General features: G+C 54.7%; 1 protein-coding gene across 7 annotated transcripts in view; it reads left to right on the top strand.

The window, feature by feature from the left end:
• The window catches only part of IKBKE (inhibitor of nuclear factor kappa B kinase subunit epsilon), a 28,328-nt gene extending 4,588 nt beyond the window's left edge, over positions 1-23,740 (top strand). For 5 of the 7 annotated variants that reach the window (XM_053915554.2, XM_045182833.3, XM_053915555.2 and 2 more), the window contains 18 exons: positions 170-299; positions 1,296-1,477; positions 1,942-2,102; positions 2,946-3,056; positions 3,339-3,518; positions 4,067-4,263; positions 5,015-5,079; positions 5,168-5,259; positions 5,415-5,501; positions 9,278-9,353; positions 9,476-9,588; positions 11,412-11,488; positions 17,839-17,878; positions 18,550-18,651; positions 19,899-19,995; positions 20,719-20,846; positions 21,079-21,150; positions 22,906-23,740. In XM_053915554.2, coding sequence (XP_053771529.1) covers positions 170-299; positions 1,296-1,477; positions 1,942-2,102; positions 2,946-3,056; positions 3,339-3,518; positions 4,067-4,263; positions 5,015-5,079; positions 5,168-5,259; positions 5,415-5,501; positions 9,278-9,353; positions 9,476-9,588; positions 11,412-11,488; positions 17,839-17,878; positions 18,550-18,651; positions 19,899-19,995; positions 20,719-20,846; positions 21,079-21,150; positions 22,906-22,939 — 1,944 coding nt within the window. In that variant the 3' untranslated portion in view covers positions 22,940-23,740. The remainder of the gene's footprint in view (positions 1-169; positions 300-1,295; positions 1,478-1,941; positions 2,103-2,945; positions 3,057-3,338; positions 3,519-4,066; positions 4,264-5,014; positions 5,080-5,167; positions 5,260-5,414; positions 5,502-9,277; positions 9,354-9,475; positions 9,589-11,411; positions 11,489-17,838; positions 17,879-18,549; positions 18,652-19,898; positions 19,996-20,718; positions 20,847-21,078; positions 21,151-22,905) is intronic. The other 2 variants (XM_053915556.2, XM_053915557.2) reach the window with 1 other exon arrangement.
• Positions 23,741-24,004: the final 264 nt, after the last annotated feature.

The following is a 24,004-nucleotide window of genomic DNA, read 5'->3' as shown; positions in this document are numbered from 1 at the left end:
GGTGACCTTGGACTCAGATGTGTGATATCCGTGTGAGGCTGAGAGGGGACAGCCAGGCCAGAAGCTGGGACCTAGAGCACGAGGGCTTTTGGCTCTAGGCTGAGTCACCTCCCCTTGAGGAAGAGAAGGTGTGCCCTCCTCGCCATGCCTCTCTCTGCGCCACCTGCAGGGGGCCAGCAGGCAGAAGGTGCTGGTGATGGAGTACTGCTCCAGTGGGAGCCTGCTGAGCGTGCTCGAGAGCCCTGAGAATGCCTTCGGGCTGCCGGAGGATGAGTTCCTGGTGGTGCTGCGCTGTGTGGGTGAGCATCTCCCTGATGCCCACGGGGAGCCCCCTGCCCGCCTCTGAGCAGCCACAGGCCTGGCCCTCAGAGAAGGCAAAGTCCCAGAGGGGTGGAGCACTTTTGAAACAAGCACCCAAACAGAACATTCGGGACCTAAGAGGCGCTCGCTCCATTCAGACCTGGGACAGGCAATGATGAATGGACAGAGCCCAGAATCTGACTCCTGCTGACCAGCAGTTGACAACTCCAATTTAAAAATGAAATTTAAAGCAGGCTGTACACCAATGTTCATTGCAGCAGTATCACAATAGCCATAAGGCGAAAGCTTCCGAAATACCACAAAGAGATGAGGGGTAAGCAGAGAGGCCTACACAGCCTTAAGAAGGAACAAAATCCCCACGCGTGCTACAGCGTGGATGAACCCGGGGGACGTTACGCTCAGTAAAACAAACCAGGCAAACAAACAGGAGAGGGCTCCACTCATATGAGGGACCGAGAGTAGCCAAGTCCACGGAGTTGGAAAGTAGAACAGGGTGCCCAGGGGCTCGGGAGGGAGGAACGGAGAGTGACTATTGAATAGAGTTTCTGTTTGGAGGCCAACAGAGCTGGGGAGGTGGACGGTGGCTATGGACACACAACAGTGCTATTGTACTTGGTACCACTGACCCGTCCACCAAAAGTAGTTAAAATTGTAAATTTCATGTCAGGCATACTTTAAAAATTTTTTAATAAAAAATAATAAAGTAGACGAGGAGGCAGTGCCATTTGCAGGGAGCCAGGCCACGATTTCTGTCGGTTTCCTGGAAACTCCCAGTGGGCCCTCAAAGCCCCATGCATGCCCTGGGGGCCCTCCTTCGTCCTGCGCCCATCTCTCCTGCTTCTCCCAGGCCCTGTCAGCCTATGAGAGCTCTCTCTGGACCCAAGGGCAGCCTCCCCGCCCCCCCGCCCCGAGATAAGCCCCAGATACTGGACTGTCCCCAACCAGAGCCACTAGCAGCCCCCCTCTGTCCCCAGTGGCCGGTATGAACCACCTGCGGGAGAACGGCATCGTCCACCGAGACATCAAGCCCGGGAACATCATGCGCCTCGTGGGGGAGGAGGGGCAGAGCATCTACAAGCTGACAGACTTTGGGGCTGCCCGGGAGTTAGATGACGATGAGAAGTTCATCTCGGTCTACGGCACAGAGGAGTACCTGGTGAGCGGGATGCTGGGGACACGCTGCCCCAAGCTGAGGGCCACCCCTGCAGCTGGCCACCCCTCCCCTCGTGAGGGCCTCTGTCCCAGCCCCTGCATCTGGCGGGGTTTGATCGCACCCTCCACACCCCAACCCTAAGAATTCGCAGACAGAAAAGACAATGCTGCGGCCTCCCCGGGCCCCCCGCCCAGCCTCCCTCGTGCTGTGACCTCCTTGATCTGACCCCACAGAGGAGGGCCCACCACCGGTCACCACTCTCCCAGGGCAGAGGGCGGGCGAATGAGAATGCTCCCGACAGGCCGACTCCACGCCAGTGTTTGCAACGACAGAGGATGTGGGTCCTGATGGTTCTCCTGCCACCAGAAGGCAGTGGGAGGGGGTCTGGCGGCTGGGGGCCCTGTGGCCGGGGGCCCAGGCCCTCGTGCGCCCCTCCCTCCACATCGGCGCCCTGGTCTCTCTGGCAGCACCCTGACATGTATGAGCGGGCAGTGCTTCGCAAGCCCCAGCAGAAGGCATTTGGGGTGACAGTGGATCTCTGGAGCATTGGGGTGACCCTGTACCATGCAGCCACTGGCAGCCTGCCCTTCGTCCCCTTTGGCGGACCTCGGCGCAACAAGGAGATCATGTACGGCGGGCCACGGGCAGGGTCGGGGCGCTGGGTCTCCCTCACTGGCCCTGCTCTGTCTCCTCTTCCCCCTCTATCTCTCTGGTGCCCACTGGCCCACTCTACCCAGGCTTCTCTTACATCCTTGGTTATCAGCACCTGGCTAGTGGGAGACAGGTCAGAATCCCTTATCTGAGTTCAGTGCTTCCCTTTAGCCCTCTCTCCGCTTCAACTGAGGCTCCAGGGACACTGTCAGGGCCAGAAGTGGGGCAAGACCTAGGTCCAAGGTCCTTCCAGGCATCCTGCGGTTCGATACAGAGGTAGCTGGAGATAGTGCTGCTCCTACTGAGTGCTCAGCCCAGAGCAGAGATTGAAGGTTGACACACAGGAAGGTCCTTGCACCCCCTCTCCCCACAGGGTGGGACTCAGCTATGTGGGAACTGTAGGAGGTGAGGGAGAGGGCATGGAGACCAACGTGGACGGGGGCTGTCGGGGTGACTGGACATTGAACCGAGGAGAGGATGAGAATAGCGATGTGGAGGGAAAGGATGCCCGAGCCAGGCACCAAGCACAGCGCAGGAGAAGGTGTGGAGGCAGGCCGGCTGCAGCCGTGCGGTAAGGGACGCAGGGAGTGGGCAGCAGGAAGGAGGAGAATTTAGGGAGCACCAAGGCAAGGCAACTTACTAGCTGAGAGGCAGGACTCTCAAATTCCTTTTCAGGCCGAATTCCTTTTCAGGCCGCCTCAGAGCAGCCGGGTGACTTGCACGGTGCTCTGAGCCCTCCAGGCTGAGTCTGCCATCCCTCGGGGTGTGCCATCCCGGAGAGAGGGAGAGAGTGCCGACCTGGTCCTCCTCACTCCCCCAGGTACCGGATCACCACGGAGAAGCCGGCCGGGGCCATCGCAGGCGCTCAGAGGCGGGAAAACGGGCCCCTGGAGTGGAGCTACACCCTCCCCATCACCTGCCAGCTGTCCATGTGAGGGCTGAGCCCCAGGGCTGGGCTGGGTGTCCTCTCTCTGGGGAGGCCTGTCCCCATGGGGCCCCTTGCATGCTGCCCGCTGGGTCCACCACGTTCCCTTGCTGGCCGCAGTTTTTCCATCTGGAAGCTGGAGGGCCCTTCCAGCCCTTCCTCCCCTCCCCACCCTGTTGCGCCACCTTGGTCCTAGCTCTTCAGGACGTCCCGTGGAATGCCCCCATCACCGACTCAAGGAGGACAGGTCCGGGCTCCCGCCCCTGACAGTCTCCATGTCCGGGGCAGGGGGCTGCAGGGCCAGCTGGTGCCCATCCTGGCCAACATCCTGGAGGCGGAGCAGGCCAAGTGCTGGGGCTTCGACCAGTTCTTTGCGGAGACCAGTGACATCCTGCAGCGAGTCGTGGTCCACGTCTTCTCGCTGCCCCAGGCGGTGCTGCACCGCGTCTACATCCACGCCCACAACACGTAGGTGCCCGCGGCCCCAGCAGACGGGCGCGTCCAAGGCAGCGTTCTGGGGGGTGTTTACATGTGGAAGATTCGGGGTCCAATCTTAGTTTGGAAAAGTCTTAGTTCCACAAAGTCAAAGTGAAACGGGCTTCCTTGCTGCCAGACTCCAGAGACTCAGCACACTTTTCAAGGCTAATAGGTGGCACAAGTGCCTGGAGGGCTGTGTGCGCGCGCGCGCGCGTGTGTGTGTGTGTGTCTCCCAGATTTGTTGCTGGAGAATTTTATGGGACCACGTGAATTTTAATGGGAAGAGGTGCCAAGGCACAGGCTGGGTATTGGGGCTCTTGAGTTCTGTTTGCACGGTCTCCACCCACTATACAACATGAGCTCTACCCCTTGTCTCCCCACCACGGACAAGAGAGAGAACCATCCAGTCCCTTCCTCTGAGAGGCTGAGCCCTCTCCGTGGATGAAGTCTTAGCTGGGGTGCGGGTCAGCCTGACCCATATCCTGCCTGCTGACACTTCCTCCCCTCCCCCACCTCTGCTGGGTCCCTGGTGTGTCCAGGACAGCCATCTTCCTGGAGGCCGTGTACCAGCAGACCAACGTGGCCCCCAAGAACCAGGAGTACCTCTTTGAGGGTCACCTCTGTGCCCTCGAACCCAGCCTCTCAGCACAGCACATCGCGCACACGACAGCAAGCAGCCCCCTGACGCTGTTCAGCATGGCCACGGACACCCCCAAGGGGCTGGCCTTCAGGGACCGTGAGTAGAGCCACAGTGGCTGGATCTTGTCCCCTCCTCCTGTTCTCCCCCAAGAGGTAGGGGTTAACATCCAGGCTGTTGATTCCTTTCCTTTGTGGGTATTTCTTTGGGCCCACAGGATGCCGCAAATTCTGGGTTCTAATTTTGTATATTCCTCTGGAATTGCCATGGGCCGCAGGCTGGTGGCTTGATGTCCCCAGGCTTCAGGGTCCACAGAGCTGTGAAACTTTAATTGGATAGGGGGTCAGGATTTGATGTGCTCTCCACAATCTCTGCAATTGCTGGGGAAGCTTCAGAGAGTTCTGATGGTGGGAAGCAGGAACCCCAGGTGCTGGAGAGAAGGGAAAATGGTCAGGGGTCCGGGGCTTTGTCATCCAAGTTCTAGCAAAAATAGTATTCCTTCTTAGTTGAATAATGCCAACTTCATCCTCCTAGTCAGGTTTCCAGGGCTGGGAAGGGGAATTAACCTCGAAACTCCTGGGCATGGGTGGTTTCGGTCCATTTTCTGGCTGTTGAAATGGGCACTGTGGGCATGGGGCCGTAGTTCTCCAAAGTCGACACAAGAGGGCAGTAAGAGACTGCCGTTGGAAAGAAGCACAGTGCCGTGCCTTCAGGGCTTGAAAGGTGGGGACTCCAGGAACTGGAAAGCTAGGTGGTGAGGGGTGAGTGTGAGCCGGGAGTAAGGAAGGATGATGTCAGAGGTCATCCAAGGCCCTATGGACAGCCCCTCAGACAGGGTCTTTGTTTGCAGCGGCTCTGGATATCCCCAAGTTTGTGCCCAAAGTGGACCTGCAGGGAGATTACAACACAGCCAAGGTTAGAGGGGCCCCTGCGTGGCAGGAAGGGGGGTACACGAAAGGGTGTGGAGGGTGAGGAACCTGACCCCGCTCATCTGTGTTTTCAGGGCGTGTTGGGTGCCGGCTACCAGGCCCTACGGCTGGCACAGGCCCTGCTGGCTGGGCAGGAGCTGATGCTTCGGGGGCTGCACTGGTTCCTGTGAGTGCCCTGCGGGCGGGGGCAGGGGGCCAGGTGGGCAGGTGGGCAGGCCAGGCAACCCAGACCTCTTCTGCCTGGTGCTGGGGCCCTGCCTGCAGGCGCAGTGCCCTTGGTCCCAGGGAGAAGGCGGCTCTGACCCTGGATCCCCTTGGCAGGAAGACACTCCAGGCCACCTGCAGGCGGACACTGGAGGTCATGCAGATGGCCCTCCTGTTCCTCAGCAGCAGCCTCGGCACCAAGAGGTGAGTGTCCTGACCAGGGTGGGTGTCTGCAGCAGGTTTGGGGCCAGCTGAGAGCCCTCGGCCCTTCTCTCTGTTCCCCACTTTCCCTGCCACGCTGGCTGAAACAGCGAGGACACTGCCATCCTGCCCCTCATTCCCACACCCCTCCCATACATATGTCCCTCCAGGAACCAAGGCAGCCTCCTTGCCCCATCTCTCACCCACACCAGCCCCAGGGCAGGACTCCAGGAGACGCACTCACAGCCACGCACGGTTCACTGGACCTGGGGATGCAGGTGGTCTCATCTCCATGTTCCTCCTCCTGCTTCTTCATGTCTCAAACTGCCCTTGCCTTCTTAGGGTTCCCTGCCCCAATCCTTGGGACTCTGTGCCCTCCTCTCCCCTGACTGGGCTATCTAGGGGGCCCTATCTAGTGGAGAAAGGGGGAAACTGGGGAGGAGGAAGCCAAGGGCAGGGTCTGGGGATGAGAAGCAGGAAAACTCCATGAGAACCTTGGAAGGCATGGGGCCAAGGTGCGGTGACAGGTGGGGCTCTGCAGCCCAGGAAGCTGCTGGTGGCTGGAGCTTTTCCCACTTGGAGGACACACATGGTGACAGAGATCAGAGACTGTCAAACATGCCTGATGTCCCTACTCCTCAGGTCCCCTGCCCCAAGTTCTCAGGAAGGTCCCGGGAGTTTCCCAGCAGCCACTGACTCACCACAGCCCTGCCTTCCTCCCGGCACTTGGCAGCAACAATGCTGATGGTGGGGCAGGAGGGGCGGTGGCAGTGCTGGAGGAGGAAGAGGAGTGGCTCCAGAGGACAGGGCTGCAGTCCCTGGCATGACGGAGCCCCCTCGGTAAGAGCTCTGGCTAGGGCACAGAAAGGGGTCCTGGGGCAGATGTGGTGCCATGTACACAGGGGGCCCCTGCTCCCTGGAGGAGATAGCCCTTCCCAGGAGTGTGAGGAGATGAGATGGTTGGGTAAAGGGAAACTAGAGATGGGTACAGGCAACCACAGAAGTCTTCCTGGAAGAGGTGAGGCTTTTCAGGCCATAATGAGAGGGTACCTGCGTCTGTAGGTTCCTGTGCAGAAACAGAGCCGGGGCTGTGATTGGGGGGTAGGGGTGCGGTGAGGTTTACGGAAGCCACAGTTACGATGAAAGTACCCCGGAGTAAAGTTGTAGTAGGGAAAAGTTGTGAGAAGGGGAGGAGAGAATGGGTGCAGGACCCACAGGGTCCAGTTGGCCAGTTAGACCCCAATAAAATGACCTATCGGTCTGTCGTAGGTTAACAGGAAAGAAATGTGTAGAGAAGTGTTCGAAGTGTTTGTCTGCCCACTTGACCTGGACCCAGGAGTGTGGGGGCGGTACAGGCTAGCCCTGGCTGCAGTTCTGGCATCTACTGGTCCTGCCAGTCTTTCCCATTTGGCTCCCAAGGCCTCCCAGAGGCTTAGTGTGTCTGGGGAGCTCAGAGACAGGGGAGGGCTTGCTTTCCAGCATATTCCCCGACCCCCCAAGGAGGAGTTTGGAGAGCACCGCGCAGAGTCAGAGGGCCAGGGCCAGCGCCCAACAGAGCCTCTGCTTCTTCTTTCTCAAAATGAAAGGATGAGATGACCTTTGAAGCACCCCAGCTGAAACCTTTGCGATCCCATTCCTTTTTGAACATCCTCAGGCCTGTCGATTCTTAAGTCTGAAGCTGTAGCTCTGTCCGCAGTGGCTTCTGAAATATTTTAATGGACTGAATTTCCTGTCTGGGGAAGCACCTCACATAAGTGGCTGCCATTGCCCAGCTTGGTTACTCACGTCTCCCACGGCGCATTCCTCCTGCTCGGGTCCCCGAGATGGGCCCCCATTGACAGGGTGTCCTTGCCTCCATCCCAGAGCCCCCTGGTCCTCCTCAGCAGCGGCTGCTGTCTAGGGGCCCTGTTCAGGCAGCCAGGGCAGCCCCCCCCACTAAAAAAGCTAATGTTTGTGCCCTTCAGTCAAGCCCTTTCTCCTCTGAGAAAGGCCCCATCTGGTCCCCACAAAGCCCTTATTGTGGAGCAGGAAGGAGAACTTGAGTCTTGGAAAGTCAAAGTGTAGCTAACCAGGGTCATGCAGGTGGCAGGTGTGACAGCCAGGACTAGGACTCGAACCTGTGTCTCCTGGCTCCCTGCCCAGTCTGATGAGGCCAGCTCATCTTCTGTCATCAGGCCTTCCACACCCCCAAGTCCATTTGCACACTGAGAAACCATTCAAAAATCAGGTGCGGAGTAGCTGTGGGGCGCCGAGCGCCTTGCCAGGCCTTGGAGATGGAACGGTGAGCAATGAGGGCAGCAGCCCTGCCTTCAAGGAGCTGCCACTCGGTTCTACGGTTCTAACTCCCTCCTCGTCTCCCCTCCATTCCCAAGCCAAACACACAGGACTTTTTTCCTGATTGTTATTGTTATAAAAAGGTATATGCTAATTACGGAAAGGTAGAAAATACAGATAAGCAAAAATGAAATTAAAATACCATATCCTGCCCTAGCTGGTGTGGCTCACTCAGTAGGTTGGACATTGTCCTACAAAGTGGAAGGTTGCCAGTTCGATTCCCGGTCAGGGCACGTGCCTGGGTTTCCGGTTCAGTCCCCGATTGGGGTACAGACAAGAGGCAACCAGTAGATGTTACTCTCTCGCATCGGTGTTTCTCTCCCTCTCCTTCTCCCTCCCTTCCCCTCTCTCTAAAATGAAATAAATAAAATCTTTTTAAAAAATGCCATATCCTACTACCCAGAAATAGGTCATTATAACTTAGTAGTATACACCCTTCCAGAGAGTTGTCTCCTGCGTGTGCGTAAGTGTACCTATTAACCAGTGGTACAGTCTTCAGTACTTGCTGTTTTATAACCTGCTTTTCTCAGCTAATGAGCTCTCCCCTCCTCACAAACTTTTATCTGAGCTGGTACCACCCACCCTAATTATCCCCCAAATGTTCTTTCCTAGCTGGTTGCATCTAGGCAGGATCCAATCTAAGACCATACTTCGTTACGTTCCTTAAGTCTGTTTTAATCTAGACAAAACTGCCCCCACCCCAGCATTTGATTTGTTAGAGGGACAGCAGCCATTGTCCCACCTTCTGGACCTGGCCGCACTTCCTCTGGCTGGCCTTTCCTTTGTTCTCCTTTCCCGGTGCTTCCTACAAACTGGAGTTCTAAAGGTTGGATGCATTCAAGGTAAACTTTAGGCCGAATCCATCCTAGCTGATGCTGGGCGCACTTCGGGCCCACCCACACCGGGTGGGGACGGCCTGGTTTCTCCTTCGTGCAGTGCCGTCGGAGAGTCTGTGCGGTGTTGCTGTGGCACCGCACGAATGTCCACCCCTTAGCCCTTCACTGGTGATTTCAAAACCATGCCCGAGTGAGTAATCTCGCTGGGCCAGTACCATTCTAGTATTCCAAGTCCCGGCACATTATTGGCTAGTATTCAATAAAATACAGCTTTTCCCCTTATGAATAAGCCATTGATTATCATGAAATACAGTATCTACTGGAAAGGAACTTCATGCTTTTTCTTTAGTTATAAATTTCCCAAGTAAGGAGTTTATTAATAGCTGCCTTGCATCGTGGACTTGAATTTTCATAGATTCAAGTTATTCCAATCTCCCTCAATCCTTATTCATCGCAGTGCTCAACGGTGCCACAACTTGGCCGAGTAGGAGCCTCTTGAAGTTTCTTCCTCTGTCCCAACCACAAAACTCCCCAGACACCCCACAAACCAGCCAAGCTGCCCCACAGATGCCATGCCCCAAATGTGTCCTTCTTTGTCCCTCCTGCAAGGTTCAGCAACGCAGCTGGGGTGCCCGAGGTCCAGGAACTGAAGAGGGCCACAGAGCTGAGGGCCAGGCTGCGGACTGTGAGTGAGGCTGGGGTGCGGGCCGCCGCCAGGAGCAGAGCTGGGGGGCAGCGGCCCAGCCAGCTGCCCTCAGAGCCCTGAGCCGAGGACCTCACGGGGCTGTCTGCCTTCTTGCCTTACAGCTGGCTGAGGTCCTCTCCAGATTCTCCCACAATATCACAGAGAAACAGATGAGCCTGAGCAGCCTGAGCTCGGAGCTGGTGAAGAACCGGGATCAGGTACATGAGGACAGAAGGTCTGTGGGATTTACCTTCTTGATGGGGCGGGGCTGGGGCGCATGGCTCACAGGGTCCAGCAGCCTTTCAGGCATCAGCATCAGCCTGCTTTCTCCCTTACGCTGGAAATGATGCTGGGGTATGGGGTAACGGTGGCAGGGTCAGGAATGAGCAAGACCCCCCTTCTCTGAGACTAGCCAGAAGGAGAAAAGGATCTGGCATCCTGCCCCAATCTGGGAATTGAGACAGTGAATTTAAAATCTCAGCAGATACAACAATTCCAAATAAAAGACTAATTTAGTTTCCTCTCCCTTCTGAGCCTGTGCTTTGCATCAGCCCCTTGGACAGGTCCTCCTACTCATATCATCTCATTTCACCTCGAGACAGTAACACTCCTACTGTGCCCCTCAGGGGTGGGGGGGCTGGATTTGCCCTGATCATGGCCAGTAACTGCCAAGTGACGGGAGGCGGGCATCAGGTCAGATGTACCTGCCTCCAAAGCCTGTGTTCTCGGCGCACACCAGGAGGTCACAGCCCTGGCAGCCCCCTCTCCCTGTTAGCAGATGTAAAATGCCCCTCCCCTGTGGCTGACATGTGTCCCACCCTGACTGGGGCATCCTCCTCAGCACCTGCCTGGACCCATGACCCCAGGTCCTGAATTCTGAATTTAAGAAGCTCTGTAACCTGCACAGCTTTTCCTTAACTGTTTTGGCTCCAAACCTGACCTGAACTGACATGCGGCTCTCTCTAGTCTGTACGTATCCCACCTGGAGTGACGTTCTTACACCTCTCTGAAGACTGAGCTCATTTGATGAGGGGCGCTGCCCCCAGCCCCAGGAGAGTTCCACAATAGAGTGTCTGTATACGGACTTACCTTCTTAAAATTAGAAGACAATTCTGAATTCAGAACACACATGGCCTGAGTCTTTTGGGTAAAGACTGATCTGGGGCCTTGTCTACCCCGTACTCTTAGAGGGCGGGCGCCTGGGACCCAAAAGCCCTGGGAACGAGCTTGGCTCTGCCCAGAGTCCAGCTCCAGAAACAGCTGATCCAGGGTCAGGAGAGGAGCCGCAGGAAGGAAGTGGAGCTAAATAGGCCTGGGGGTGAGGAAGAGTGCCCCCCCACCCCCACCACACACACACCCAACATCTCAAACAAAGTGTTTTTTGTCCAGCCTGAGAAGGGGAAGGAAGAAATCATAATGACCTTAAACTCCAGGCCTAGGAAGTCCCTGGGAGGTCATCTCCCTCATTCCCCTGCCTCCAGGCAGGACAGAGAATACTGATGCATCATTGATCTAAGCAAGGATTGTTGATTCATCATTTAAGTCCCTTCCATGTGCCAGGACTTGGATGCACCAAGAAGGCACTACTCCTGCCCTAGCCAGGGGACCAGAGAGACGTCTGCCCCCATCCCGGGCTGTCGCTGCCAGACACGCCTGTTTCAGGGACCGAGGCTCCCTTCCAGGGTCTACCCTCACACCTCACGTAACAGAGGCCACTCTCCTGTTGCCTGTCCTGCTTGGCTTTTCGTCCTTCTCATCTTACCGAGTGCCCGTGTGTGCCTGTGTGTGTGTGAGAGAGAGAGACAGGGAGAGAGGGAGAGAGAGCAGGAGAATAAACATGAGAATGGGGGTGGCTGGTGGGCCCCAAGGTGCCTTGGAAAGCTTAGAGACAGGAGAGTCAGCCCCACTCCCCGATTAGCCCCCAAAACTAAGACACTGAGGGACCTTCTGCGGGCAGACAGCTCCTCCCTCCTCCTACCGCCGTCCCATCCCCTCCCTCACCCTCTACTCTGTGCTGTTTGACTCTCCCATCACCTGGATCCTGTCTCCTCCCCACAGCATCCAGAAGATTCAGTGTTGCTTGGACAAGATGTACCTCATCTACAAACAGTTCAGGAAGTCCAGAGTGAGGCCAGGTGAGCCGAGGGGAGAGCAAAATCGGTTTGATATCTCCCCTCCCTCCTCTTTCCCTCCCGGTTCTCCCGGTTCTCCCCTCCTTTGTTTCACTCCATCCAGGTGGCTGCTGGGGGCTCCTCTGCATGGTCAAGGGGAGCCAGGGTGCAGCTGCTCTAAGGCTGCGTCCCTGACTGCCAGCTGCCTGCAGACCAGTGAGGGACATGAAGCCTTTACACCCGTTCCTATTGCCTGGTGGGGGCTTAGTGACGCGTGGGAGGCGAGGCAGCTGGAGCCTGGGTGCTATAGCAGACGTGGCCTTTGAAAGAGGGTTTTCCAGAAAAGGGAGGATCCAGAGAAATACACTTAGCACAGGGATGTCAAACTCATTTCACTGGGGTCCACATCAGCCTCGAGGTTGCTTTCAAAGGGCCGAATGTAATTTTAGGACTACATAAACGTAATTACTCCATAACAGTTCAGCGAGAGCTCGGTGCTGACACCAGGTAAAAACAAGGTGCCGGGCCTGATAAAACAAGGTGGAGGGTGGGATTCGGCCTGCAGGCCTTGTGTTTGCCACCTGTGACTTAGAGTCACTGGGCCAGGCATTTGGCCCGAATTATCTATAAGCCTCACAAAGACCAACTGGGCTCACTGACAGCCTCAGCTACCGAAGATGTTTGCCCAAGATGACTGCCGTCTTGGGACAGGGGCAGGTCCCACCCAAGGGACAGCTGGGGATAGGGGTTGAGGGGGGCCTAGGGACGCCCGAATTGACTCCTGGGGTTGAGGGAGGGAGAAAGAGTGGGAAAGGAACATTAATGTGTGACTGCCTCTCTCACGCCCCCTCCTGGGGACCCGGCCCACAACCCAGGCATGTGATGTGACTGGGAATCAAACCAGGGACTCTTTGCTTCACACTGAGCCACACCAGTGGGGTTAATTTTTAATTTTTCTATTACAGTTGACATACAACATTATATTAGTTTGAGGTGTACAACACAATGATTAGACATTTATATAATTTATGAAGTGATCACCCAGGAAGTCTAGTACCCATCTGACACCATAAATAGTTATTACAGTATTATTGATATATTCCCTACGCCATACTTTACATCCCCACGACTATTCTTATAACTGGCGATTTGCGCATCCTAATCCCTTCTTCTTTCTCACCCATTCCCTCCACCCCTCCTATCTGACAGCCATCAAACTGTTCTCTGTGTCTATGAGTCTGTTTCTGTTTGGTTTGTTCATTTATTTCTTTATATTCCACGTATAAGTAAAATGATATGGTATTTGTCTTTTTTTTTTAAAGATTTTATTTATTCATTTTTAGAGAGAGGGGAAGAAAAGGAGAAAGAGAGGGAGAGGAATATCAATGTGTGGTTGCCTCTTGCATGTCCCATACTGGGGACCTGGCAGGCAACCCAGGCATGTGCCTTGACCAGGAATCGAACCCGTGACCCTTTGGTTTGCAGCCCAGGCTCCATCCACTGAGCTGCACCAGTCAGGTGGCATTTGTCTTTCTTTGTCTGACATTTCTCTTAGCATGATAACCTTTTCGGTCCATCCATGTTGTTACAAATGGCAAGACTTCATTCTTTTTTATGGCTGAATAATGTCCCCTTGCCTGTATGTACCACATCTTCTTTAACCAATCATCCATCCACGGATGCTTAGGCTGCTTCCGTACCTTGACTGCGTACATAGCGCTGTAATGAACATAGGGGTGCATGTGTCTTTTTGAATTGGTGTTTTGGATTTCTTCAGGTAACTACCCAGAAATGAAATTGCCGGGTCATATAGTAGTTCTATTTTTAATTTTTTGAAGAACCTTCATAGCAGCTGCACCAATTTACAATCCCACCCACAGTGCGTGAGGGCTTCCTTTTCCCCACGTCCTCTCCAACACTTGGTGTTTGCTGATTTATTGATGACAGCCATTCGGACAGGTGTGAGCTGATGCCTCACTGGTTTTAATTTGCATTTCTCTGATGATTAGTGACATTGAGCATCTTTTCAAATGTCTGTTGACCATCTGTATGTCCTCTTTGAAGAAGTGTCTATTCAGGTCCTTTGCTCATTTTTTAATTGGATTGTTTGTGGGGGTTTTGGTATTAAGTTGTATGAGTTTCTTATGAATTTTGGATATTAATACCTTGGTGGATATACTATTGGCAAATATCTTCTCCCGTTCGGTAGGCTGTCTTTTCGTTATGTTGATGGTCTTCTTCCCTGTGCAAACACTCTTCAGTTTGGTGTGGTCCCATGTCTTTATTTCCCTTCTGTTTTCCTTGCCTGAGGAGACATATGCAGAAAAAAGATTCCTAAGAGTGAGGTCAAAGAGTTTACTTCCTGTGTTTTCTTTCAGAAGTTTTATGGTTTGGAGGCCTTACATTTAAGTCCTTTATCCACTTGGAGTTTATGCTTGTATATGTTGTAAGAAAGTAACTCACTTTCATTCTTTTGCGTGTGTCTGTCCAGTTTTTGCAACACGATTTATCGAAGAGGCTGTATATTCTCGCCTCTTTACGATGTACCAATTGACCGCACAGTGTGGGTTTATTTCCGGGCTCTGTGTCCTGTTGCACCGATCTATCTGTGTGTCTGTGTTTACTGCCCGGGCCGTGCTGTTTTGGTGACTACGGCCTTGTAGTACAGTTTTAAATCAGGCAACATGATGCCTCCAGCTTTGTTTTTCCTAAGATTGCTTTGGCTATTCGGGGTCTTTTGTGGTCCTATATAAATTTTAGGATAACTTGTTTTAGTTTGTGAAAAATGCTGTTGGTATTTTGATAGGAATTGCACTGAATCTCTAGATCGCTCTGGGTAGTGTGGACAATTCAACAAGGTCAGTTCTTCCTGTCCTCGAGCACGGTGTATGTTTCCGTTTATTTGTGTCTTCAGTTTCTCTCTTCAGTGTCTTATAATTTCCCAGGTGCAGGTCTGTTACCTCCTTGGTTAAATTTATTCCAATGTATTTTTTATGAAATTGTAAAAGGACTTGTTTTCTTAATTTCTCTTTCTGATAGTTTGTTATTGGTGTATAAAATGCAAACAATTTCTAAGTATTTATTTTGTATTCTGGTACTTTACTGAGTTCATTTGTCAGTTCTAATAGATTTTTTTGTGGACTCTTTGAGGGTCTGTCTATAGAGTTTGTTATCTGCAAATAACGACAGTTTTACTTCTTCTTTTTCTTTTTCTTTTTGTCTGCTGTGGCTAGGACTTCCTAAACACAATTGTTACACAGGTGTTTCACATGTTTTGTGTGCTAAGTCTTCCCATTTACATTTATAGCACATCTATTTGGAAGCTAATTTTTTGACAAAGTGAAATGTAGTCTCACCAAAACAATAAAACTGTGTCTAATGGGAAAAAATCTTTTTATCACTGCTTTGGCATTTAAGTTTAAAGTAATTGAATTAACTACAATAAAAATGCAGTTCTTCAGTCGCACTGGCCACCGTCAGGTGCTCTGCGGCCACGTATGTGCGTCTGGTGGCCACCGTTTCGGGCATCTGGATCGAGATGAAAACCTTCCCTCTTTGGAGCCCCTTCCTGCCTCTGGGTCTTGCCTCTGAGGGGGAGGGAGGGTCTCACAGGACACGGGAAGACTGAGACTCTCCTGTTCTTGGAAGCCAGCAGGCCTTGGGTTCAGCGAGGCTGGCCTGACACTCAGGTGCCCACCGTTGCTGTGATGGCAGGAGAGCCTCGGACGCTTCCCGCCTCCGTCACTGGAGCTTGATAACCCTGTTACGGCTGCTCTTCTGCGCACCTTCCACATGCTGGGCGCTGTTTTACAAGCTGTGCATGTCCTTAATTTATTTAATGCTCATAAGTCCAGGCACCGTTAGCCTCACCATTTTACAGACAAGAAAACTGAGACACAAGCAGGTTAAATAGGCCAAGCAATGTAGGTTCAGCTGCTTTTTTTTTTTTCCAATTACAGCTGACATTCAGTATTGTTCTGTATCAGTTTCCGGTGTGCAGCATAGTGGTTAGACAAGCACATACTTTACAAAGTGGTCCCCCGATATTTCCAGTCCCCACCTGGCCCCGTGCATAGTGTTACATTGTTGACGGTATTCCCTGTGCTGCGCTTTACATCCACATGACTATTTCGTAACTGCCAATTTGTACTTCTCAGTCCCCTCACCTTTTCCATCCAACCCCAAACCCCCTCCCCTCTGGCAACCATCGGTCTGTTCCCTGTGTCTGTGGTCTGTTCCTGTTTTGTTTGTTCACTTACTTTGTCCCTTAGATTCCACATATAAGCGAAATCATACGGCATTGGTCTTTCTCTGAGTTATTTCACTGAGTGTAACACCCACTAGGTCCATCCATGCTGTCCTGAATCGTAAGATTTCATTTTTCATGGCTGAGTAATACTGAATTGTATATTTGTGCCACATCTTTTTTATTCACGTGTCTGTTGGTGGGCACTTGGGCTGCTTCCCTGTCTTGGCTGTTGTAAATAATGCTGCAATGAACATAAGGGTGCATATGTTCTTTTGAATTAGTTTTGGGTTTCTTCAGATACATACCCAGAAGTGGAATTGCTAGGTCATAAGGCAGTTCAATTTTTAATTTTTGAGGATTCTCCAAACTGTTTTCCACGGTGGCTGCACCAGTCTGCCTTCCCACCAACAGTGAACAAGGGTTCCCTTTTCTCCACACCCTCGCCAACACTTGTCGTTTGCTGATTTATTAATGACGGCCATTCTGACAGGTGTGAGGTGATAATCATTGTGGTTTTAATTTGCATTTCTCTAATTATTAGTGACATTGAGCATCTTTTCATATGTCTATTGGCCCTCTGTATGTCCTCTTTGGAGAGGCATCTATTCGGGCTCTCCACTCACTTTTCAATTGGATTGTTTGGTTTTTTTAGTGTTGAGTTGTATGAGTTCTTTATACATTTGGCATATTAACCCGTTATCAGATGCGTAGTTGGCAAATACCTTCTCCCATTCAGTAGGCTGACTTTTCGTTTTGACGACGGTTTCCTTTGCTGCGCAAACTCTTTTTCGTTTGGTGTCGTCCCACTTGTTTGTTTTTTCTCCTGTCTTTCTTGCCTGAGTAGATATATCAGAAAAAAATATTGCTGAGCGCAGTGTCAAAGGTTTACTGCCTGTTTGTTTTAGGAGCTTTATGATGTTAGGTCTTACATGTAAGTCTAATCCGTTCTGGGTTTACTCTTGTATGTGGCGTCAGAAGGTGGTCTGCTTGCCTCTTTTTTGCGTGTATCTGTCCATTTCCCCAACGCCATTTATTAAGTCGACTGTCTTTACCCCATGGTGCACGTTTGCCTTCTTGGCCACGTGGTAATTGACCACACAGCATGGGTTTCTTTCTGGGCTCCATTCTGTTCCATTGATGTAGACGTCTGTCTCTGTGCCGGTATCATAAGGTCCAGCTGCTTTTAATCACCTTATTTTACAGCCTCAAACAGAGTTTTATTGCTATGGTCTTCGAGTGTCCTTTATTAAAGTTAAAGATGGGCCAGGAAGAATGACCCTGGAGTACTGAGAGACTCCATTCTGATCATGCTCAGTAGTGAGTGATAGGGCACTGTCTCCTGCCCTCACAGCCGGCCTGTGTGCCTCGCAGGACAGGTGAGGAAACTGACTCGGTGAGGTGAATGTGCACTTACAGCCCCTGACAGGAGGCAGGGATGCAACTTGCAGCTGGAACTTAATATGTGCCCAGGCAGCCGAGGGCAGGGCCAGGATGAAGAGCCCAGGAAGAGGATTCTGGTGCTAGGGGAGTGGATGTGAGGCTGGCAAAGTAACCTCTGCCTCCCTGCTCTTGGGAATCCACTGGCCCAGAAGGCCATTCCCTTAAAACCCAGGAGGGGGCAGCATCTTCCCAGGACAGAGAGCATCAGGCAGTGAAAACTTCAGCCCTTCAGGTTTAAGTGGCTGGGCTGAGAGGGGACCTGGCCCAGCCAGGGTGGTGGCCTGGCTTCTGCAGCTCCCTGCTGCAGAGCCCAGCTGGCTGCCCTGCAGCTCGAATTTTCAGAGGTGAGGCTGTAGGCACCAGTCACTTCTGGAGGGATGTTGGCTGAGGGGCCGGGGCTGACCCAGCCTCCTTCAGGGCCCATTTGGTCCACCCCTTCCCACCCGAAGCTTTCGCCTGCTCCAGGTTTGCCCCTCCCAGGTTTGCCCCTCCCTCGTCATAGTGCAATGTCGCGGGTGCTGGGTTCACTCCTTCTGTCCTTCCGTCCTTCCTGGCTCCCCTGGGCTGTGAGCTTCCATGGAGCAAGGCTCTAGCCAGGCTGTCTTCATCTCTGTAGTTGTCCCCCAGGCCTTGGGGCATTCCATTTTGTTGACCGAACAGGTGACATCATTTCTGTTTCCCTCAGGGCTTGGCTACAACGAGGAGCAGATTCACAAACTGGATAAGTGAGTGGCCTATCCCCTGGCAGGAGGGTGGGCAGGAGGGTAGATGCCTCCCGGGCAGAGAGATTCTCTGCCAGACAAGAGGGTGTTGTGCTGGGTGGGGGGCGGTGCTGTAACTATTTCAGGGTTACAGGGGCAGGTTATCCGGAGTTCGGGAAGGAGATTGTGTGGCTGAGTTAGAGGAGGTTCCTCCGAAGCAGTGACGGTGAAACTGGATTTACTTCTGAACAAGATTGTTTGTAGGGTTTCCTTCCCTCATTGTCCTCACTGATTCCCCCTGCTGCTGCTGGCCTCTGCCCCAGCCTCCCTTTGGGCTCCCCTCTCTCCTGCTTGCTGGGCTCTCTCATGTCCCGGGAGGCCCTCCCTGATTTAAGGCTCATTGGGGGACGCACTCCCCCAGTTCTATACCCACCCGACCCCTACACGTACACACACACTTCCCTCTGGAGGCTGAGCTGGAGAGTGTGTGAGTTCTCCGGGGGCCCGTCCTTCCACGTCTCTCTGTTGGTCTGCTGTGTGCCAGTCACTGTCTCCACGACCCTCCTTCTTTGGAGAGACAGCCCTGCCGTGCACCCAGGAGCTGGCACTTGGGAGTGAGGACCCAGGCATGCTCGGCCTGTGCTCAGGGGCTCTGACCGCTTATCTCTGTGCCTCGGTTTCCCTGTTCTTCTCAGGGTGACTTTTAGTCACTTAGCCAAAAGGCTCCTGCAGGTGTTCCAGGAGGAGTGCGTGCAGAAGTACCAGGCGTCTCTAGTCACGCACGGCAATCGCATGAGGTAACAGTCCGGCCCTCCCTCCTGAGCTCCAGGACCCTGGGCCCAGACAGCCCTTGGCACTGCAGAGCCCTGACTGGGAGGGAGGTGGCAGTAAAGGGAGGAAGGCACAGAGGGGCAGTTTTGTGGCCCTGAGTGGCCAGGCAGTCTGCTGAGCAAGTCCTGTGCCTCAGCTTGTTGAGTCCCGCGGCGTCTACCCCGTGCAGGGAACACCATCACCACGTCTCAGTAGTGAGGGGCTGAGGCTCAGAGAGTAGGTCTTGCAGGCAGCAGGCCCAGGTATGTGACTGTGACTGCCCCTGAACTCTGGACTCTGTCCCCAGTCCCAGGTGGTCAGGTGGGGGAGCCCACCCTCTGTGGGGGAGAACACTCTCAGGACCCGGGGGATGAGGACAAGTGGTCAGGGGAGTAGGGGTGGGCAGAGCCCCCTCTCTCACTGTCCCCTGTAGAAGGTTGGGTTCTCCCTGCTCAGACAGCCCCCCCATTGTCCCCCTACCAGCAGGAGTACGGGTCCCCCCAGGGAAGGGAGGGCAGTTTCCCAGGTGCTGTCTGTTGGAGGTCCACTGGGCCTGTGGGCTTGTTCTGGGCAGAGACCCAGGCACCCTCCTACCCTCACGTTAGAATACCAATGCCCAGCTCCCCCACCCCCACCCCCACCCCACGCCACCCCACCCCACATTCTGATTTAATTGGTCCGGAGTTGGCTGGGAGAGCAGCGGTTTACAAGCTCCTCAGGTGATTCTATGTGTAGCCAGGGTTGAGAATCAGCCACTGGTTTAACATCCCGGGCTTGTTTCCTTTTTGTGCAATGGGAAAAGGTTCTTACTCACTCCCTCCGCTTAGAGAGGGAAGATAATTCATGTAAGCGCCTTGGCCTTGATTTCCTCTGGAAATGGGAGCATGAGGAATTCCCATAGTAAGTGTGGGCTGTCCTCGGCCACTCTGCAGCCTGACCTGGCCGCGTGCCCATCCTGGTGGCCTGCGTGACCCTGCCCAGCGCATGCTCCCATGTGGCTGTGATGGGACACTCACCAGCCTCAGTCAGAACATGAGCACCCTTGCAGTGGGACAGGGGACAGCTGAGGGCACACCCAGACTGGCAGAGAAAATGAGGGAGGCGAATGCCTGGGACCCGTGGGCTCCGGCCTCTGTTGCTGGAAGCCTCTCCTCCATGTTTGTGTCCTGACCCAAACAGCAGCTGGGTGGGCCCGGTAAGAGCCTGGCTCTCATTTTTCATCTGCTCTCTCCAGGGTGGTGCACGAGGCCAGGAACCACCTACGCCTGGTCGCCTGCTCGGTGGCTGCCTGCAGCACGGAGGCCCAGGGGGTCCAGGAGGGCCTCAGTGAGGTGCGAGACCTTCAGGGGCACCGATCGGGCTGCTGGGGGGGGGAGCCCGGTCCACGTGGTACTTTGGGGCATTCGGGCCATTCCACTGCCTCCGGGCAGAGCTGCCCCTGACCAGGTGCAATCACTTTGGCGTGGGTTGGAGGTCTCTGACCCATAAAGGTGCCTTGAGGTGGAGATGGAGAAAGAGGAAGGCACTTTCCAGAGATCTCAGATTGAAGGTCATTGCCAGGGCAGAGCCTCCAGAAAGCCAGGACATCTTCCTCACTGCCCCCCACCCCTGCACAGCCTGGGAGGCTCCAAGCCGCCCCTGAGAGAGGCAGTGTGAACTCTCCTCGACCTTCTGAGAGGTCGCGACACAGGCAACTGGAGAAGCCAGCCGCCTGCTTTGCCACCAGGAACAGAGAAGGGCTGCTTCTTCTGGGAGAGCGCCCGAGTCGCTCCTTCTGACCCCGGCAGGCAGGCTGCCAGCTGCCCCTCCGCGGCTCCTGGCGCATGCGCCATTAGGGGTGCAGGCTGGACCCAGGAGGGCTTGGCGGTCTGGATCCAGCGGGGGTGCCTGTGCCAGTCGCGCCCCAGGGTGGGAAGGAGGGGCTTGTGGGAAGGACTCCAGAGGTCTGGGTGCCCTGAGGATGTGGGCTGGGGGCTGTTTAGTTACCCTTTCTTTACCTGCCCTCAGCACCGCCCCTCCCCACAGGTGAGCTGGCTCTTCCCTTCTGATTACAGTGTGCTTCCCTTCAGATCCTCGACCTGCTATCTCACCAGCTCCCTCAGGACCGAACAGAGGGGGCTCAGGCCTCACCAGCCCCCCCAGCTCCTTATTCCAGTCCTGAACTAAAGGACCTGGGTCTCCAGTAAGTGCCGGAGAGAGAGGGGCATTCGTGTGTGTGTGCGTGTGTGTATGTGTGTGTGAGGGGTGATGGGAGGGTGTTGGGTGCTGAGGTCACGGCCCAAGGGGTTTGCCTCACAACAGGCCTAGGAGCAGGAATAAGGAGAGGCTTGGTGGGGGGCCTCCCAGGGAAGGGGTTTGCTCCGGGCAGCCTCGGCCTCAGGAACAGCCCCCTCTCTTGCCTCTGCCTTGGACAGCATGGAGGAGCTCCGCGAGGAGATGAAGCTGCTGGCCCTGGACCTGCAAGACAACAACCACATCATTGAAGGGTAAGGAGTCCCGCTGTGTGCCGGGGAGGGCGGGGTCCTCAAGCCGCCCTTAAGTCGGGGGCGCGGGGCCCCTGCACCTGTCCCTTCAGGTTTGATGACAGGTGTCCGTCTTCTAAACAGTCACTCCGGAGCTTTGGCCTGTCCTCAGGGGCACCGCTGTCCTCTCACGGTGTAGGCTCCCTCTGCAGTCTTGAGGGTGACAGTGCCCTCAGAGACGAACATTTCAGCTGATTTTAAGCAATTGCAGGATATAGATGGAGGATTCACTTGACCTTGATGCTTGACCATTCTCGGGCAGGCAGAGATGGGGCTCTGGCAGGGGACCCGCGGCTGTGACTGTGGGCTCTGCCTGGCACCTCCCCAAACGATCCTTTAATCCTACACCCAGCCTTGAGTGGCGTCGTGGCGTCTGCATGTCCTACACCAGGAAACCGAGGCACAGAGCCCGGGATGCTGCCCGCGGCCGTGTTTCTCGGGCTTGTGGGCTCCTGTTCTGGGCAGATGCTCACGGGGCCGCCCCAGCTGCAGGCCCCCAAGCTAGCCGCTGCTCTGCTGCATCACCTGAGTTGACCCCCCTCCTCAGGGGTCAGGGGCCCTGGGGGAGTGCAGCAGGCTCAGACCTTTGGATTCTGTGCACCAGTAAAATCCACAAAAGAAAATGGGATGAACCAGCTTTTCATATAATCAAATAAACACACTTGAAAGGGGCAAAGCCCTGCCATCTAGTAGTCCCACCTCACAGGGCACTGCTAACACCAAAGAGGAGGAAGGACATTATCTCAGAATCAAGGAGGGTCGGTGGGTTTGCTGACATACAGTGCGCCTTGCTGGCAGGCGAGGTGGAGGACGCACCCATCATCCGTGAATCTGTCACCTCCCCACTGGGGAACCCATGGCATGGTGGGAAGACTTGGCAGAGATTCCAACAGGATTTGACTCCTGACTCTGCTCCTTACCAACAGCATGCCCCCGAGGTCTGTTTGGCTCTGAGCTTCTTGGCGTGGGGGTGGGGATTAAAGAGGATGAGATCTGCAATGTGCTGGGGAGGGAGGAGGGAGCAGGCAGAGGCTTGCTCCGTGGGAGGTGTTCCCCCCAGGCTATGCCAGTCTGGGGTTGGGCTGGGAGGCAGGGAGGCCCGGAGAAGCTGGTGGCTGTCTCCAGAGTTTCTGGGGGTCCCTGGGTTGAGGAGGCATCTCCTCCATGTCCCATTCTGGCAGGGGGGGAATCCGTCCTCTTACCCTCAGAGAGGAGACTCGACAGCTCCTTGGACAGCCTTTCCACAACAGCCCTCATGGGCAGGAAGTTCTAATTTTAGTCCCGACATAAATTTTTCTTGCTGTGATATGTAGCCTATTTACAGATAGCTCAAAACTTTATTTTAGTGAATTTGCACTTCCTTATTCAGAGCTGTAGCCAGAGCGCCTGAAGAAGCCCTGTGAATTCCTTTTCCTCCTCCTAACCCTCGCTGCAAGGGATTCAGCAGGGGAGCTTTAAAAAGTCCAGATGTCCTGGGTCTTGCTGACAAACTCCGGGCGTGGCCCAGGGTGGGGCATTTTTATAAGCTTCCCAGGCAACTCTAATGTGTAGGCAGGGGTGAGAACCACAGAGTTTTTTCTCAGGGGGCAGGAGGCTGCCAGAGCAGAGCTGAGCACTCAGAATGCCTTGCAGCTCCTGAAAGCTGTGTTTGGCCCTGGGGTACGGGCTGCAGGTTGCTCCGCCTGGGTGGGAGAAGCTAACCTGCGCCTTTCATTGCAGGTTAATTAGGATCCAGTCGGCTTCTGATGTCTAACCTCTGTGGGGTGCACGCGGTGTCCTGAAGCATTAGCATCGTTCCAACACTGTGCTCCTGCCTGCACTGTGGGGCCCAACACAGGACAATACCTGGTCCCATCTCACCAGCCTACCTCCCTCCCTGCCGACAGCCGGGAGACGTCACCAGCATTACCGTCCACTGCCTTTCTTCAGGAAGCACACAGGACCTGGGGCCCCCCGACGACCTCTGTCAGGACCCACTGCCCAGGTAGACCTTTGGGTCTCATGCAGCAGGCTCAGGGACAGCTCCGCCATCGCCCTGGCCCGTATGGCTGAACCTTGCCAGGCCCTGGGGAGAAAAGGCTCCCACAGCCTACCAGCCCCCCACCTCCCACCCCCGGTTTACAGGGCTTCAGTACTCAGGGAAAAGAAGAGGAAGCCTCCCAGGGGGCTCCCCAGGGTGCTGGGTCAAACAGCCTAATCTCAGTCTTCCTTCCTCTTAAGGTGTTTCTTGTTGAACATGCAGCCCTTTCCCCTCTCCCCTCTCCTGCGATTTCTGAGGCTCGCCACACTCGGCCACAGGCGTCACAGGGTCTGATTTTCCTTCTGCTCTTGGTCTGGCTGACCCTGAGGTTGAGAGAATAGGTGGTGGAGGCTGGAAGGCACTGTCCAGGGACCCGTCCCCTTCTCTGTCCCAGCCAAGGCACCGCCAGTGCTGGGATGTGCAGCCGGCAGGGGCCAGTGATAGTCACGCGATTAGGACAGGCCTGTATGTCCAGAGCCCTGCAGGAAGCAGAGGCCTGCACTTCACGAAGCAGAATAAACGTGCCTTCTTTTCTGTTTCCGAGTGGCTCTCACTGGGCCCTGCCTGTCTTGTTGCTGGGGAAGCTGGTGTGCTTGGCATCCCAGAGGCTGGGGGTGGGGATCTGTGAGGGGAAGAGCTGGGAAACGGAGGCGGGGCTGGCTGCTTCCTGGGTCCTGCCTTTCCCCTAATGGGCCCTAATTTCAGGGAAAGGCCCCCCCAGCTGGGAGGGCTTGCCTTCTCATTCCTCTCTTCTCTGCACTCCCGTCATTTGGGAAGCTGTGTAAGGGGCCTGCAGCT

Source organism: Desmodus rotundus, chromosome 12 (genome assembly GCF_022682495.2).
Source record: "Desmodus rotundus isolate HL8 chromosome 12, HLdesRot8A.1, whole genome shotgun sequence".
NCBI classification, from domain to species: domain Eukaryota; kingdom Metazoa; phylum Chordata; class Mammalia; order Chiroptera; family Phyllostomidae; genus Desmodus; species Desmodus rotundus.
This window is presented reverse-complemented; position numbering and strand designations above follow the sequence as displayed.